Source organism: Oncorhynchus nerka, linkage group LG14, assembly GCF_034236695.1.
Source record: "Oncorhynchus nerka isolate Pitt River linkage group LG14, Oner_Uvic_2.0, whole genome shotgun sequence".
NCBI classification, from domain to species: Eukaryota; Metazoa; Chordata; class Actinopteri; order Salmoniformes; family Salmonidae; genus Oncorhynchus; species Oncorhynchus nerka.
Genome location: NC_088409.1, coordinates 62,543,992 through 62,561,179, shown reverse-complemented (window position 1 = coordinate 62,561,179; position 17,188 = coordinate 62,543,992). Strand labels below are relative to the sequence as shown.

At 45.6% G+C, this 17,188-nt stretch overlaps 1 protein-coding gene across 1 annotated transcript in view; it reads left to right on the top strand.

Annotated features, from left to right (window-relative positions):
• Positions 1 to 2,498: 2,498 nt before the first annotated feature.
• Positions 2,499 to 17,188, top strand: part of LOC115141632 (double PHD fingers 1) — a 53,677-nt gene continuing 38,987 nt past the window's right edge. The window contains 2 exon segments of the mRNA XM_029680681.2: positions 2,499 to 2,579; positions 2,581 to 2,630. Of these exon segments, the coding sequence (XP_029536541.2) occupies positions 2,514 to 2,579; positions 2,581 to 2,630 (116 nt within the window). The 5' untranslated portion in view covers positions 2,499 to 2,513.

Below are 17,188 nucleotides of genomic sequence, written 5' to 3'. Positions count from 1 at the left end.
TTATTGTCCAGCCAAATAAGTTGTAGGCATCTGTTATCTTCTGTAATTTTTTATTCATTTTGACCCTGACCTTTGAGCCAAAATGGTAGTTACTGCCTTCTTGCTTGGTACACCCACTGGAATGTTTCCATGACAGCATTTTTTTTAACACAAACTTGTGTTCATAGATTTATTTGTACGTGGCTGTCAGTTTCATACACACTATATATATATACACAAAAGTATGTGGACACCCCTTCAAATGAGTGGATTCGGCTAATTCAGCCACACCTGTTGCTGACAAGTTTCTGCAATGCTAGAGCTGCCCCGGTCAACTGTAAATGCGGTTATCGTGAAGTGGAAACGTCTAGGAGCAACAACGGCTCAGCTGCGAAGTGGTAGGCCACACAAGCTCACAAAGCGTGATCACCGTGTGCTGAAGCGCGTATAAATCGTCTGTCCTCAGTTGCAATACTCACTACCAAGTACCAAACTGCCTCTGGAAGCAACATCCAGCACAAGAACTGTTCGCCAGGAGCTTCATAAAATAAAAAGCAGCCACACACACGCCTAAGATCACCAATGCGCAAAGCCAAACGAGTGGTGTAAAGCTCACTGCCATTGGACTCTGGAGCAGTGGAAAGGCGTTCTCCGATAGTCCGCTTCACCATCTGGCAGTCCGACGGTTGAATCTGGGTTTGGCGGAGGCCAGGAGAACGCTACCTGGCCCAATGCATAGTGCCAACTGTAAAGTTTGGAGGAGGATGATGGTCTGGGGTTGTCTTTCATGGTTCGGGCTTGGCCCATTAGTTCCAGTGAAGGGAAATCTTAACGCTACAGCATATGGTCATAGATTCTGGACGATTCTGTGCTTCCAACTTTGTGGCAACAGTTTGGGGACGGCCATTTCCTGTTTCAGCATGACAATGCCCCAATGCACAAAGCAAGGTCCATACAGAAATGGTTTGTCTAAATCGGTGTGGAAAAGCTTGACTAGCATGCACAGAGCCCTGACCTCAACCCCATCGAACACATTTGGGATGAATTGGAATGCCGACTAGTGAGCCAGGCCTAATCGCCCAACTTCAGTGCCCGACCTCACTAATGCTCTTGTGGCTGAATGGAAGCAAGTCTCCACAGCAATGTAGTTTGATACTTGTATCAGCAAAGAACAATCAATAATACCAAGTTAAACCGTAGACAGCCCAAAGATCGGTGAAAACCAAGGTAAAAGGCAGTAACTGATGTGAGTAACGGCTGTTGCTGCTTTTTTGCCCTTGGTTTCATTGTAACTTTTTTTGCAGTTAGTGCAAACATGACCCCACATTTTCTCCATAACACAACACAATATGAGGCAGGATATTTGTCTGCATGTATTGAATGTGTGAAAAATGTCAGTACAATATTTTTGACCAAATGTGCAGTTACTGCACTTTTGCTTGTTATGTATGACATGCACTCCACAGTAAATTCTGAACATTTTCTGCCTGGGTATATTCTATTGGAATAATCCTTCCATAGAATGAGCTTGCTAATATTCATTAAATATTTGTGAGCAGAGATTTATAGAGAGTGGTTTCAGTGGCACCACTGCTGTTAAAATGACACGGAGAGAAATTCCATCACTGCTGTGGCCACTGTCTCGGTTCAACAGATGAAGAGGCAATTCCTAAAATAATCAATTATCCTCCCTACTCCACTGTCCCCCAAAATGATAAATTATTCAACCTCTTTGGCATCGGCTCACCTAGAATAGATTATATCATTATCAATTGGCCTATCAACACATCTGAGTTATCCCTCTTCCAGAAGCCCCCCCCCCCCCCCCTCTGTCTATATGAAATTTAACAAGATGAAGTAAAGGCACCTTTAGTGTATTCGAAAGTCATCCAAAAAGTACTACTCAAGATGATCTTGGATTCAAATTCGTGGAACATTTGGGGAGTGAAGATTATCACTGATGTTATTGTGGGAATGAGCCCAGCTAGTATAACCTTGCACAATCGATTTAAGAGAAAGAAAAAAACGTGAATACACAAACAGGTAATTCACCTTACATTCCTACCTGGGCACTGTCCAAGACAGGATGCAATTCTGATTTTGGTGAAACATAAATCTACAATTTAACATCCTATATTTGAAACAGTGTATCAAAAAAGTTGCTCTTGTTACATTGAAACACAGAACAGAAACTCTTTGTAGCATCCTCACTGGGAGATGGTGCGCGTACAGCCTCGCCCTTAAAATGTATTTCTATATCTGCAAGACAAGCAAACAATGCATCAGTTGGAATGGCATCTACAGACTGACAGTCCAGTAGCACACCAACCTTGACATTACAGTAGACGGTTTGGTTTACCCATAGAAGTCCAAGGCGGGACCGTTATACAGTTGACCGCGATACATACTGGTAGTTGTAGTGCATTGACTCTCAGCATGTTACATATTGACATGTGCAAAAACTACATTTCCCCAAACCTGTCACTGAACGTTCCCGCTCCTATTGGCTGGCAGCCCAGCCGCAGCCCCAGAGAATGAATGAAATTGAAATTGCTGGTATATTACATGTGCAATACGGGGATCTGCAGTGTTACATTGTATCTATCATACTATATCAAAATGGCCACAGTGGTACAGAACCCCCTGAAATCGTAAGTGCATACATTTTATCTTTTACATTTTTAGGGATACATTTGTGGATGCTGTCAGTCCATGTAGCCTAGGTAATCGTTGACAATGTTATGCATCGTAAAGAAGTATCCTGCCTATAGGCTACATAGCAAGCATATAGCAAGCTACATATATTTCAATGGCAGTGTAGTAGCGATGGAAAGGTATATATGAAACGGCTTCATTTTCTGCCGGGTTATGTTCCAAAATGCAGAGCTGCCTATGCATGCCTAGAAACAATTTCACTGAGCCATCAATTGCATGAGGACGCTATGGTGGAATGTTGAGGTACAATCTATTACCCGGTATCCTTAGTCAATAGACAAGATCGCGGCCAACTTGCATGGCAGATCGGGTAGCGCTTTTCTATCAAGCAGACTATAATAATAGCGAATAATAGCGAGTGGCAGCGGTTTTGTGAAAAGTTTGTGCTTGATACCTGTTCACATTATTGTGGTTGGCATTATCAAGCCGGTGGGTAGCCTGCGACGGCTGAAACCTAATACCTTTAGGATATCATTTTCTTGTAGACAGACCTCTTGGCAAAATAGCCTACGTGCTTTCGGTTATCATGGCAGCAGTGTTTACAGGCAGCGCATCTTCGCTCCGACACCTGATCAAATATTGTGCAGCCTTGCATCATGTAAAATGGTTAACTTATGTGCCGGGAGTGGTTGCTTTTATTGGACTGGTGTTGTCTCTGCCAGTCGCGCTGAACACTCCGTCAACTTTCCATTCGATTCCTTTGTGCAGAATTGACACGAGAACATGTCAACGTGCAGAATGCAGCCTGGGCTGGTGTCCAAAAGGTGGCTGTGCGTCTGTCAGCTTGGTAAAATGTACCCGAGAGACCTTTTCGATTAGAAATCATGGAAAACATAATACGTCGACTCTCGAAAATGTATTTAAGTGTTCTTAGGTTAAATTTAGGCATTTGCAGCCTGTCTAACAAAGAACGTGGTAGCTTACTGTAGCGCGGAACACATCGGATGTTACCTGAGCGGGAATGTAGTTGCGATGCTGTGCTGTCAGCGCTATCTGAAATCCAGACAGGCGACATTTCATGTCATTCATAACGAACTACCCTAAGTATACGAATAGCCTATTACAAGAAACAGTGAACTGCTTTAATTAATGTATTTGTCTATAACACAATTTATTTGACTCAGTCGATGCGCGGCAGTGATGGCATTCTACGTATTGGGGAAACTAACACAAGTTAGGCTATTTCTTGCCATAGGATATGGCCAACTAGCCTAAAGTATGCATAAATAAAATGGCAAATAGTGTGTGAGTTTTACTAAGGCAGAACTGCACCTCTTAAAATGTAATTAAATCAGCCTATTGCCTACCGATAGTGATCGTGCACAGCACAGAGACCTGTGAGGTGAACGGTGGCGCTGGAGGCATCACCTATGCCGCTCATTTTCTCATTATAATATTCTCTGTTTAGGCTACCCCGTTGTTGTAGGAGAGCTAGAACGTTTTTATATGAATTTGTTGCTTTTGTGTTGCTGTTTTTAAATACATTTTAAGATGCCCAGTTTCATCTGGTTCTGAAAGCAGATAGAATACACAGTCACAAACTGTTTAGGCCAACCAGCCATTTAGTCATTTATCAGTTATTCATTGGGATTTAGCAACCCTCTACATATTCTGTGCTCCCAGTGATGGGAGCGGCCGAGTGTCTTGCTGCTGTCCTCCTTGTCTCTGGTTCCTCAATTACTGGGAACAAGTGGGGACATAGATGCTCCCAGAGGCCTTTGCAAGGCCATGTCAAGGAGATTCTTTTGACTTATTTGCATGAAAATTAGAAATGCAGGGAACAAAGGGAATTGCATAGGATAGGAGCCATCAGTGGACTAGGAACTGATTAATACTGACTTGAATGTTTCTCAGTAAGGGTCTAGTTAATACCCTCTACCACTGCTCCCGCAGCTTATATAATGCCATCTAGCCTACTGATTTGGAGTATTCGGAGCTCACCACTCAACTGTTGTCCCATGCATCTCAGAGGTTCAAAGAGTTCAGTGTGTGGAGGCAAATCCTCAGAGAACCAACACTCTACTGGGCATTCCCCTAACTTCTCCACTAGTTCGCCTTTAATCTCTCTGCTACTCCTCTCTCTCTCTCTCTCTCTCTCTCTCTCTCTCTCTCTCTCTCTATCCTTCCAGCCATCCATCCATCCATCCTCAAACCTATTTTGCCATGCCTGACTGATCCGAGGGACATTAATTCCACATAATTCTGTGTTCAGGCACTGTTTAAACGAACAGCCAGGCCTACCGAGTTCACTGAAGCCTGAGCATCCTCTCTCTAGCTCGCTCTCCCCTCTCTCTTTTCGCTGTCTTTTTGTGAGGGCATTTCTTATCTGGTTTATTGCCATCATTCCCCCTTTTTTTACACATAGACCTTCTTCTCTTTGTCTTCATGGGAAGACGAGAGAGAGACACATAAGTATTTTTAGCTCTATGACCTATTTCTCCATTGCTACCTAACCGACTGTCAGTCACTTCCCTGTGCTTTGGGATCCAATATGGTCGCCAGCTGTAGTCTCGAGTTGTAGTTCAGGACAGGGAGAATAGGAACTACAACAGCCCTTTACAGTAGTGGCCAAGTAGGCTATTTGAATAATTCACTCTGGAAACCTCCATCGAATGTGCAAGAAAGACACAGGAAGTAGGCCTAGTATGCCATGCACAGCAATGAGGGGGCTATGAGTCATCAGCCATGTGTTCCAACATAGTTTGACTGGTGCTGGAGTAGTAGGGCCATTTGGATAGGGCATACGACCGCTGGGGACGGTTGGGACATGGACCTAGCTGTGTGACTGGGAACATTCAGAAGAGCCCTTTAAGGAATCTGATTCAGGCTGACTGAAAGGAAGACAGACGTGTAATAATGAGGGTAATGAAAGGGTTGAATGAAGAAGAGAGGGGAGCGAGGACGTCATTCCAAACATACATGTATTTGGATGGATGCCTATGGGCAGCTTTTGTTTTGTGTTCATAAAATGCTTTGGGGTGATAAACGTGGTACCTTTGCTTTGAATGTTATTGCCTGTGACTCTGACAATGGCAGGTAGGGATGGAACGAACAGGGCGATGCAAGGTGTCCACTGACAGAAGATGGGCTTGGTGCAGTGCATGCACTGCAACTGACTGCACAGAATAGGCTGCAGCAATAAACATGCTTGAATTGCATTGCACAGTTGCATGGCACAGACAGAAGGTCCCAGCTCGCATTCATTATACATCACAGGGAAAGAAAATCCATTGGAAGAAAGAATGTCACATAAGGTTTTGAGTCCGTGGTAAAGCGAGTGTTGTGTACATCCACATGGCATAACAATCTACTTCTACCGGCATCCTTAACAGTCCTACTCTGTAATAATCTATAATAATCTCCAAATATTCCTGCTCTTCCTCTCCAGAAACATTCCTCTAATCCCACTCTCTGGACATTACTACAATCCTATTCTCTGGCAGACACACGTGCCATGTGCACACACACACACACACACACACACACACACACACACACACACACACACACACACACACACACACACACACACACACACACACACAGAGACACAGACACACACACACACGCACACATAGACACGCGCCCACACCGACACGCGCGCTCACACAAACAATTCTATACATTCTGCAGTAATCCCATTCTACAGTACACTTCCCTCTGAGGTAATTCCTTTAGTACCATTGTCTCGGGCCAATGGTATGGATTTCTGCTAGAAATTGGTGGGTGGAGTCATGTAAAGCAAATTAGTATTTCCTCGTGCAGCAAGTTAATAACGTTAAAGAGAAAAAGGGAGAGGGGGAGAGAGAGAGAGAGAGAAGGGAGGAAGGAAGGATCCATCCACATAATAACAGCAAAAGTGCAGAGTCAATAATCTTACCTGAAGGACCAGTGTTCAGCCACGCCAGTTGGATTGCCATGCACTGATGTACTGCCCGAAATGCACACTCAGACTCCTGGAACACATACACAGAATATACAAACACATACACTACCGTTCAAAAGTTTGGGGTCACTTAGAAACGTCCTTGTTTTTGAAAGAAAATCTTTTTTTTTTGTCCATTAAAATAACTTAAAATTGATGATCAGAAATACAGTGTAGACATTGTTAACGTTGTATGTTACTATTGTAGCTGGAAACGGCAGATTTTTAATGGAAAATCTACATAACCGTAGCCGTGCAGAGGCCCATTATCAGCAACCATCACTCTATTCTGGTTAGAGACAGTTTGCGCTGTTCTGTGAAGGGAGTAGTACACAGCGTTGTACGAAATCTTCAGTTTCTTGACAATGTCTCGCATGGAATAGCCTGCATTTCTCAGAACAAGAATAGACTGACAAGTTTCAAAAGAAAGTTATTTGTTTCTGGCCATTTTGAGCCTGTAATCGAACCCACAAATGCTGATGCTCCAGATACTCAACCAGTCTAAAGAAGGCCAGTTTTATTGCTTCTTTAATCAGTACAACAGTTTTCAGATGCGCCAACATAATTGCAAAAGGGTTTTCTAATGATCAATTAGCCTTTTAAAATGATCAACTTGGATTAGATAACACAACGTGCCGTTGGAACACAGGAGTGATGGTTACTGATAATGGGCCTCTGCACGGCTACAGTTATGTAGATATTCCATAAAAAATCAGCCGTTTCCAGCTACAATAGTCATTTACGACATTAACTATGTCTACACTGTATTTATGATCAATTTTATGTGATTTTAATGGACAAAATATGTGCTTTTCTTTCAAAAACACGGAAATGTGTAAGTGACCCCCAAACTTTTGAACAGCAGTGGATATGTAGAAGCTCCAGACACACACAGGAGTAATAGGTATTGTGCATAAACAGACTCCTAGCATCAGCTACACCCATCCCTTGGCTACCCCCAACAACACACGTTTATGTTGTGGCCCCAGACAAACTAACTTGATTCAACTCATCGAGGTCTGGATGATTAGTTGACAAGTTGAATCATGTGTGCTGGTTCAGGGCTACAATAAAAATGTGTACTGTTGTGGGACTGAAGTCGGGAAACACTGTCCTATAGAATACAGTCATATAGGCAGACACACAGACATATGACACTTTATGCAAAGCCAGAGGCCTGTAACATGGCAACAAGGTAGTTACGGTAACATGTAAACTCAGCAAAAAAAGAAACGTCCCTTTTTCAGGACCTTCTCTTTCAAAGAATATTCATAAAAATCCAAATAACTTCACAGATCTACATTGTAAAGAGTTTAAACACGGTTTCCCATGCTTGTTCAATGAACCATAAACAATTAATGAACATGCAGCTGTGGAACGGTCGTGAAGACATTAACAGCTTACAGATGGTAGGCAATTAAGGCCACAGTTATGAAAACTTAGGACACTAAAGAGGCCTTTGTACTTACTCTGAAAAACACCAAAAGAAAGATGCCCAGGGTCCCTGCTCATCTGCGTGAATGTGCCTTAGGCATGCTGCAAGGAGGCATGAGGACTGCAGATGTGGCTAGGGCAATAAATTGCCATGTCCGTACTGTGAGACGCCTAAGACAGCACTACAGGGAGACAGGACGGACAGCTGATCGTCCTCGCAGTAGCAGACCACGTGTAACAACACCTGCACAGGATCGGTACATCTGAACATCACACCTGCGGGACAGGTACAACAACTGCCCGAGTTACACCAGGAACGCACAATCCCTTCATCAGTGCTCAAACTGTCCACAATAGGCTGAGAGAGGCTGGACTGACGGCTTGTAGGCCTGTTGTAAGGCAGGTACTCACCAGACATCACCGGCAACAACATCGCCTATGGGCACAAACCCACCATCGCTGGACCAGACAGGACTGGCAAAAAGTGCTCTTCACTGACGAGTCGCGGTTTTGTCTCATCAGAGGTGATGGTTGGATTCGCGTTTATCGTCAAAGGAATGAGCGTTACACCGAGGCCTGTACTCTGGAGTGGGATGGATTTGGAGGTGGAGGGTCTGCCATGGTCTGGGGAGGTGTGTCACAGCATCATCGAACTGAGCTTGTTGTCATTGCAGGCAATCTCAATGCTGTGTGTTACAGGGAAGACATCCTCCTCCCTCATGTGGTATCCTTCCTGCAGGCTCATCCTGACATGACCCTCCAGCATGACAGTGCCACCAGCCATACTGCTCGTTCTGTGCGTGATTTCCTGCAAGACAGGAATGTCAGTGTTCTGCCATGGCCAGCGAAGAGCCCGGATCTCAATCCCATTGAGCACGTCTGTGACCTGTTGGATCGGAGGGTGAGGGCTAGGGCCATTCCCCCAGAAATGTCCGGGAACTTGCAGGTGCCTTGGTGGAAGAGTGGGGTAACATCTCACAGTGAGAACTGGCAAATCTGGTGCAGCCCATGAGGAAGAGATGCACTGCAGTACTTAATGCAGCTGGTGGCCACACCAGATACTGACTGTTACTTTTGATTTTGACCCCCCGTTTGTTCAGGGACACATTATTCCATTTCTGTTAGTCACATGTCTGTGGAATTTGTTCAGTTTATGTCTCAGTTGTTGAATCTTGTTATGTTCATACAAATATTTACACATGTTAAGTTTGCTGAAAATAATAGCAGTTGACAGTGAGAGGACGTTTCTTTTTTTGCTGAGTTTAGATGAATGCAACATAGGTAACACAGACAGAGAGAGACACCTACTGTACAGATGCACGCACACACACACACACACACACACACACACACACACACACACACACACACACATAGTGATGGGGGAAAAAAATCGATACAGTTACATTTCACAATCATTTCTTTGTGTTAGTTGGCTGTACCTGCACCAAAACTCCAGTATTTTTCTTTCATAGCCCGTTCTCCGTCTTCTTTATAAATAGGGAGCCAATTTCAGCACGTTTATTTCCATGACTGATCAAAACTCATTTTCTCATGGCTCGCTTTTGTCCCTCTGCAGCAGACATGTGAGAAATATGTTTGGAACATCAAATCGCAATAAAATCACAGTATCAAATCGCAATATATATAGAATCATGAGAATCGCAATGCATATGGTATCAGCACCTAAGTATGGTGATAATATTGTATTGTGAGGTCCCTGGGGATTCCCAGCTCTACACACACACTATGCCAAACTGTATTTGTCTCAGGGACATGGTACTTTAACAGATGAGCTGGTTATTAGTCCTACAGTGGTGCAGCTGTCTGTGTTGCTGTCTGTTGATGTGTCAGCATCAGCTCAACATCAGCACTGTGTGTGTGTGTGTGTGTGTGTGTGTGTGTGTGTGTGTGTGTGTGTGTGTGTGTGTGTGTGTGACCACTCCTGGTGAACAATGCCACAGCCCCCTCAACAGCCCAACGTGTTCCAGCTGTTAGACTGGCAGATGCTAGCTGCCACACTTTACTGTACAAACACACACACACACACGCCTACATACAAACAGGCCTGCATGCACTACCACACGAACACCCACACATACGCACCCCTGTCATCACAGCCTAGTCACTGACGGGCATCCTAGCCATGAATACACTTATGTTCCATGCTACATGGCTACGTCAAAGTCGTCTCCCAAAGTGACAAGAAGTTGGTGTACTTGTCTGTGAACCGTTCTTTATTATGCACAATGCATGTTCACTGTCAACAGTTGGAGAGTGTAAAATGAAAACAATTGGGAATTTCGGTGGATTCAATACATACAGGCTATAATACATTATGTTTGGATGGAATGATTATCTTTCCTGGACCACGTATTACATTTCTTTGCCCTCACCTGGTTTGATAATACTGCTAGTATGTATTTTCTAGAGTGTGTACATGTCGGCCCTCATTTTCAGGGTCTGGTTGGGCGTGTGAGGCAGTAGCTGGGTTTGGTCTCTGTGCTGTTCAGTTCTGGGCTGTTCTGCTCACTCTACCAGGCCTTATAGCTTTACATCTCCTAGTCTTCAGCTGCACAGCAATCTACTGAGAGTACTGAGAGACCAAGAAAAGGCAGTCACATCTGTAGAGGGGGAAAAAAACGAAAAAGATAAATCATTTCTCTGGGTACTGAGAAAGAGAGGGGAGGTGGGGGGGAGGAAGAGTGATGGAGGGGGAGGAGGAGGGGGTTGAATGGTTAAGGGTATTATTGCATAGTGTGTGGGGGGATGGGTACACAGATTGCCTTTCCTCCACCAAGCGAGGCAGAGCTGCCTCACACTGCTGTGCTGTGTGGGCCAGAGCAGTAAAGCATCAGTACTGAAGGCCTATGGCCATGGTCAGATGGCTAGTCTATGGAGGCTGTTCACCACACTGCTGACTTCACACACACACACAGGTCTACACACAGGTCTGCATACCTGCCTGGCACACCTGGCCAACTCAGCGTAGGCCATCTGCACACGCACACACACACACACACACACACACACACACACACACACACACACACACACACACACACACACACACACACACACACACACACACACACACACACACACACACACACATACATATATACACACACCAGAGGAATACAATATGTCTCAGTCATAGAATATGCATAAAGAGCAGACAGACCCTCCACACAACCCACTACCCCATGTGTGTGTGTGTGTGTGTGGGATATATTGGGACTACTATATTGAATGATACCAGGTTCGAACCTCATGATAGATATAGTGCTTTTAGGAAAATATGATTTAGTGTACGTAGCGGTCTCCTAAAGGCCTACTCCTTGATAATCCATTAGTTAAATACCATATAATTTCTCTTGCAGGGTCATTATGTAGACATCCCCTTGTTAAACAAGTTAGAAATCACCATTCGAAAGTAATCCCTTTTCCTAATTGCATTTTGTAATTGTAGCTTCGTTTTTTTATGGTGAGGATTCATTTTCCAATGACCTGACTTTCCCTCTAGGTGGAGCCCTCTGTTTCTCTTTCATTCAAGCCACTGCTAATTGAGGCTAATTGGAGAGTGGTCAGGGGTTGGAGGTTTTGGTCCTGTAGTTAGGAAATTGCAGTCGTGGCATGTACCTTGTGTAGATTTGTCATTCTGTGGACTGCAGTTTATTGCACTTGCTTCCAATGCATTAGATAGGGGGTTAGGGTGGGGGTTGTGCTATCTTGGAGGGTTGTCTGTCTGTCTGTCTGTCTGTCTGTCTGTCTGTCTGTCTGTCTGTCTGTCTGTCTGTCTGTCTGTCTGTCTGTCTGTCTGTCTGTGTGTGTGTGTTTTAGTGGGTGCGCTCCCAGCCATATGCTTCTCTCTTTGCTCTGCTTTTGTTTGGACCAATCACTCCCCTCTGTTTGCCTGGTGTCGAGACGCTCTGTGGGTTTAAGACTGTTAAAAAGGCACTTGATGCTCCAGGCTTTTTCCTATTTTCTCCTCCTTTGTGTGTTTTTGTGCATGTTTGTATCTGTTTTTTATTTCTGGCTTTATCTGGGGCTCTGATTGTGAAGGGCTGCTGCTGTATGGTCATCTCACACTGTCCACCTTATCTAGTGCCGCTGTACTCCTCCTGTTTATAATCACACTGTCCACCTTATCTAGTGCCGCTGTACTCCTCCTGTTTATAATCACACTGTCCACCTTATCTAGTGGCGCTGTACTCCTCCTGTTTAGAATCACACTGTCCACCTTATCTAGTGGCGCTGTACTCCGCCTGTTTAGAATCACACTGTCCACCTTATCTAGTGGCGCTGTACTCCGCCTGTTTAGAATCACACTGTCCACCTTATCTAGTGGCGCTGTACTCCGCCTGTTTAGAATCACACTGTCCACCTTATCTAGTGGCGCTGTACTCCGCCTGTTTAGAATCACACTGTCCACCTTATCTAGTGGCGCTGTACTCCTCCTGTTTATAATCACACTGTCCACCTTATCTAGTGGCGCTGTACTCCGCCTGTTTAGAATCACACTGTCCACCTTATCTAGTGGCGCTGTACTCCGCCTGTTTAGAATCACACTGTCCACCTTATCTAGTGGCGCTGTACTCCGCCTGTTTAGAATCACACTGTCCACCTTATCTAGTGGCGCTGTACTCCGCCTGTTTAGAATCACACTGGCCGCAGAGTTATGCTGCTGAAATAGGTTCCCTCTTCCCCACTATCTGAAACATAGCCTGGCCTTCCCTGTCCACCTTTGACTGCCTCATAGAGTCCCTGCTAAGACCCTGGAGCTGAAAGCAGGCCAGACCACCAGTAGAGGCCCTCAGCTCCTCCAGGTTGTAGTAGGCCACTTGTATAGACCCTCAGCTCCTCCAGGTTGTAGTAGGCCACAAGTAGAGGCCCTCAGCTCCTCCAGGTTGTAGTAGGCCACTAGTAGAAACCCTCAGCTCCTCCAGGTTGTAGTAAGCCACTAGTAGAAACCCTCAGCTCCTCCAGGTTGTAGTAGGCCACTAGTAGAAACCCTCAGCTCCTCCAGGTTGTAGTAGGCCACTAGTAGAGGCCCTCAGCTCCTCCAGGTTGTAGTAGGCCACTAGTAGAAACCCTCAGCTCCTCCAGGTTATAGTAGGCCACTAGTAGAAACCCTCAGCTCCTCCAGGTTGTAGTAGGCCACTAGTAGAAATCCTCAGCTCCTCCAGGTTGTAGTAGGCCACTAGTAGAAACCCTCAGCTCCTCCAGGTTGTAGTAGGCCACTAGTAGAAACCCTCAGCTCCTCCAGGTTGTAGTAGGCCACTAGTAGAAACCCTCAGCTCCTCCAGGTTGTAGTAGGCCACTAGTAGAAACCCTCAGCTCCTCCAGGTTGTAGTAGGCCACTAGTAGAAACCCTCAGCTCCTCCAGGTTGTAGTAGGCCACTAGTAGAAACCCTCAGCTCCTCCAGGTTGTAGTAGGCCACTAGTAGAAACCCTCAGCTCCTCCAGGTTGTAGTAGGCCACTAGTAGAAACCCTCAGCTCCTCCAGGTTATAGTAGGCCACTAGTAGAAACCCTCAGCTCCTCCAGGTTGTAGTAGGCCACTAGTAGAAACCCTCAGCTCCTCCAGGTTGTAGTAGGCCACTAGTAGAAACCCTCAGCTCCTCCAGGTTGTAGTAGGCCACTAGTAGAAACCCTCAGCTCCTCCAGGTTGTAGTAGGCCACTAGTAGAAACCCTCAGCTCCTCCAGGTTGTAGTAGGCCACTAGTAGAAACCCTCAGCTCCTCCAGGTTGTAGTAGGCCACTAGTAGAGGCCCTCAGCTCCTCCAGGTTGTAGTAGGCCACTAGTAGAAACCCTCAGCTCCTCCAGGTTATAGTAGGCCACTAGTAGAAACCCTCAGCTCCTCCAGGTTGTAGTAGGCCACTAGTAGAAACCCTCAGCTCCTCCAGGTTGTAGTAGGCCACTAGTAGAAACCCTCAGCTCCTCCAGGTTGTAGTAGGCCACTAGTAGAAACCCTCAGCTCCTCCAGGTTGTAGTAGGCCACTAGTAGAAACCCTCAGCTCCTCCAGGTTGTAGTAGGCCACTAGTAGAAACCCTCAGCTCCTCCAGGTTATAGTAGGCCACTAGTAGAAACCCTCAGCTCCTCCAGGTTGTAGTAGGCCACTAGTAGAAACCCTCAGCTCCTCCAGGTTATAGTAGGCCACTAGTAGAAACCCTCAGCTCCTCCAGGTTGTAGTAGGCCACTAGTAGAAACCCTCAGCTCCTCCAGTTTGTAGTAGGCCACTAGTAGAGGCCCTCAGCTCCTCCATGTTGTAGTAGGCCTCTAGTAGAGGCCCTCAGCTCCTCCATGTTGTATTAAGCCACAAGTAGAGGCCCTCAGCTCCTCCATGTTGTATTAAGCCACAAGTAGAGGCCCTCAGCTCCTCCATGTTGTAGTAGGCCTCTAGTAGAGGCCCTCAGCTCCTCCATGTTGTAGTAGGCCACTAGTAGAGGCCCTCAGCTCCTCCATGTTGCTCCCTCAGCTCCTCAGCTCCTCCTCTGGATGCTGACGGTGGTCAGGATAGAGAAGCTTGGTCATGTCTGTCTCTGTCTGGTTTCCCTGGTGATGTGGTATATACTCAGCTCTCCCAGCCTAGCATCCACTAACCCAAAATTGTTATTTTTTAAGCCTTCAAGGGCAAACAGCCGCGGAGTAATGTAATGAGATTTCAGGCAGAAGCAACCAAACCGAAAGCAGCCATTTTCTACAGCTGTCAACTTCTTTTTGAAAGGGGGCGACTTATTCTGATAGCTCGAATGGCAGCACCGGGGTGACTGGTGGGGGAGGGGCTGCATTTGGGAGTGAGGGGGGGTCGAGGCGGATGGGCATGAGTGCAGTGTAGGGAGGGACATAAGGGGGAGGGGAGAGGGGGGAACCTCCGGGGTCATAGCTGCTGTGCATTTTGAATGTGTTCTTCTCCTTTTACCCCGTTGCATCACCATACCTCTGCAGCCTTTCAGCCCAAGCCTATTTCCAAATCACACACTTAATATTTTAAAAGCTGGGTGTATAGGTTTGCGTGCGTGTGCCGGTCCTTCTGCCTCTCTGCATTTAGGAGTATCTATTATTCTCCCCAGCCAGCTTATCCACGAGGTTCGTCTAAAGGTGAGGATTGATGGGAAACATTGTCTGTGTTGTCATCTTCAAGATTGACACGTATCTGGTGATTACACCGATACTTCCACTACACTTTCCACCGTCATCAGAGCTATGCTGTAGAATGCCAACAGTACAGTAGAACTCCCAGTATGTCAAGAGTATAATACTTCCATACACAGCCACATTTCTAGCCTTGTTCCTCACGACCCCACGACCCCACCCGTCCAACACCACTCAGCCTCAGTTGAACTGATTTCCCTGCTACCGCCGCCACAGCTAACCTTGGTTCTAAATGTCACGCTATTCCCTATACTGTATAGTGTACTACTTGTCTCTGGTCGAACGCAGTGCACTGTTATGCAATAGGGGATTGGGATATAGTCTAAGTCCCTCGGCCTTGTTCCAGTTCCTCCCTGCTGTGTGTCACATTTGGTTTCTCTGGTATCCAGGCCTCCTCTCATCCCATAGAAAGCACTGGTGGGTGACCATAGGTTGGACTGCCAGGGAGGGAAGGGGGTCACAACATATCCCTTTTAATGCCCAGCCAGAACATCTCTAATCCCCAGTGCAGAGGTCGGGTGTGATGGTATTGTATGGAGTGTGAGGTGTAGCCAGTCCCAATATTGTGTCTGGTCTGTTACACTGACATTTTTGCTATATTTACTACTGTATGGATGGCAAATTTATGTACTTTATCGCAGTATACTGTATGGTTAGGATTGGATGTACTGTATACAGTATTCTGTATGGTTAGGATTGGATGTACTGTATACAGTATACTGTATGGTTAGGATTGGATGTACTGTATACAGTATACTGTATGGTTGCGAATCTACAGTTGAAGTCGGAAGTTTACATACACCTCAGCCAAATACATTTAAACTCAGTTTTTCACAATTCCTGACATTTAATCCTAGTAAAAATTCCCTGTCTTAGGTCAGTTAGGATCACCACTTTATTTTAAGAATGTGAAATGTCAGAATAATAGTAGATAGAGAATGATTTATTTCAGCTTCTATTTCTTTCATCACATTCCCAGGGGGTCAGAAGTTTACATACACTCAATTAGTATTTGGTAGCATTGCCTTTAAATTGTTTAACTTGGGTCAAACTTTTCGGGTAGCCTTCCACAAGCTTCCCACAATAAGTTGGGTGAATTGGCCCATTCCTCCTGACAGAGCTGGTGTAACTGAGTCAGGTTTGTAGGCCTCCTTGCTCTCACACCCTTTTTCAGTTCTGCCCACAAATGTTCTATAGGATTGAGGTCAGGGCTTTGTGATGGCCATTCCAATACCTTGACTTTGTTGTCCTTAAGTCATTTTGCCACAACTTTGGAGGTATGCTTGGGGTCGTTGTCCATTTGGAAGACTCATTTGCGACCAAGCTTTAACTTCCTGACTGATGTCTTGAGGTGTTGCTTCATTATATCCACGTAATTTTCCTCCCTCATGATGCCATCTATTTTGTGAAGTGCACCAGTCCCTCCTGCAGCAAAGCACCCCCACAACATGATGCTGCCACCCCCATGCTTCACGGTTGGGATGGTGTTCTTCGGCTTGCAAGCATCCCCCTTTTTCCTCCAAACATAATGATGGTCATTATGGCCAAACAGTTCTATTTTTGTTTCGTCAGACCAGAGGACATTTCTCCAAAAAGTATGATATTTGTCCCCATGTGCAGTTGCAAACCGCAGTCTGTTTTTTTTATGGCGCTTTTGGAGCAGTGGCTTCTGGAGCAGTGGCTTCTTCCTTGCTGAGCGGCCTTTTAGGTTATGTCGAAATATAGGACTCGTTTTACTGTGGATATAGATACTTTTGTACCTGTTTCCTCCAGCATCTTCACAAGGTCCTTTGCTGTTGTTCTGGGATTGATTTGCACTTTTCGCACCAAAGTACATTCATCTCTAGGAGACAGAACGTGTCTCCTTCCTGAGCGGTATGACGGCTGTGTGGTCCCATGGTGTTCATACTTGCGTACTATTGTTTGTACAGATGAATGTGGTACCTTCAGGCATTTGGAAATTGCTCCCAAGGGTG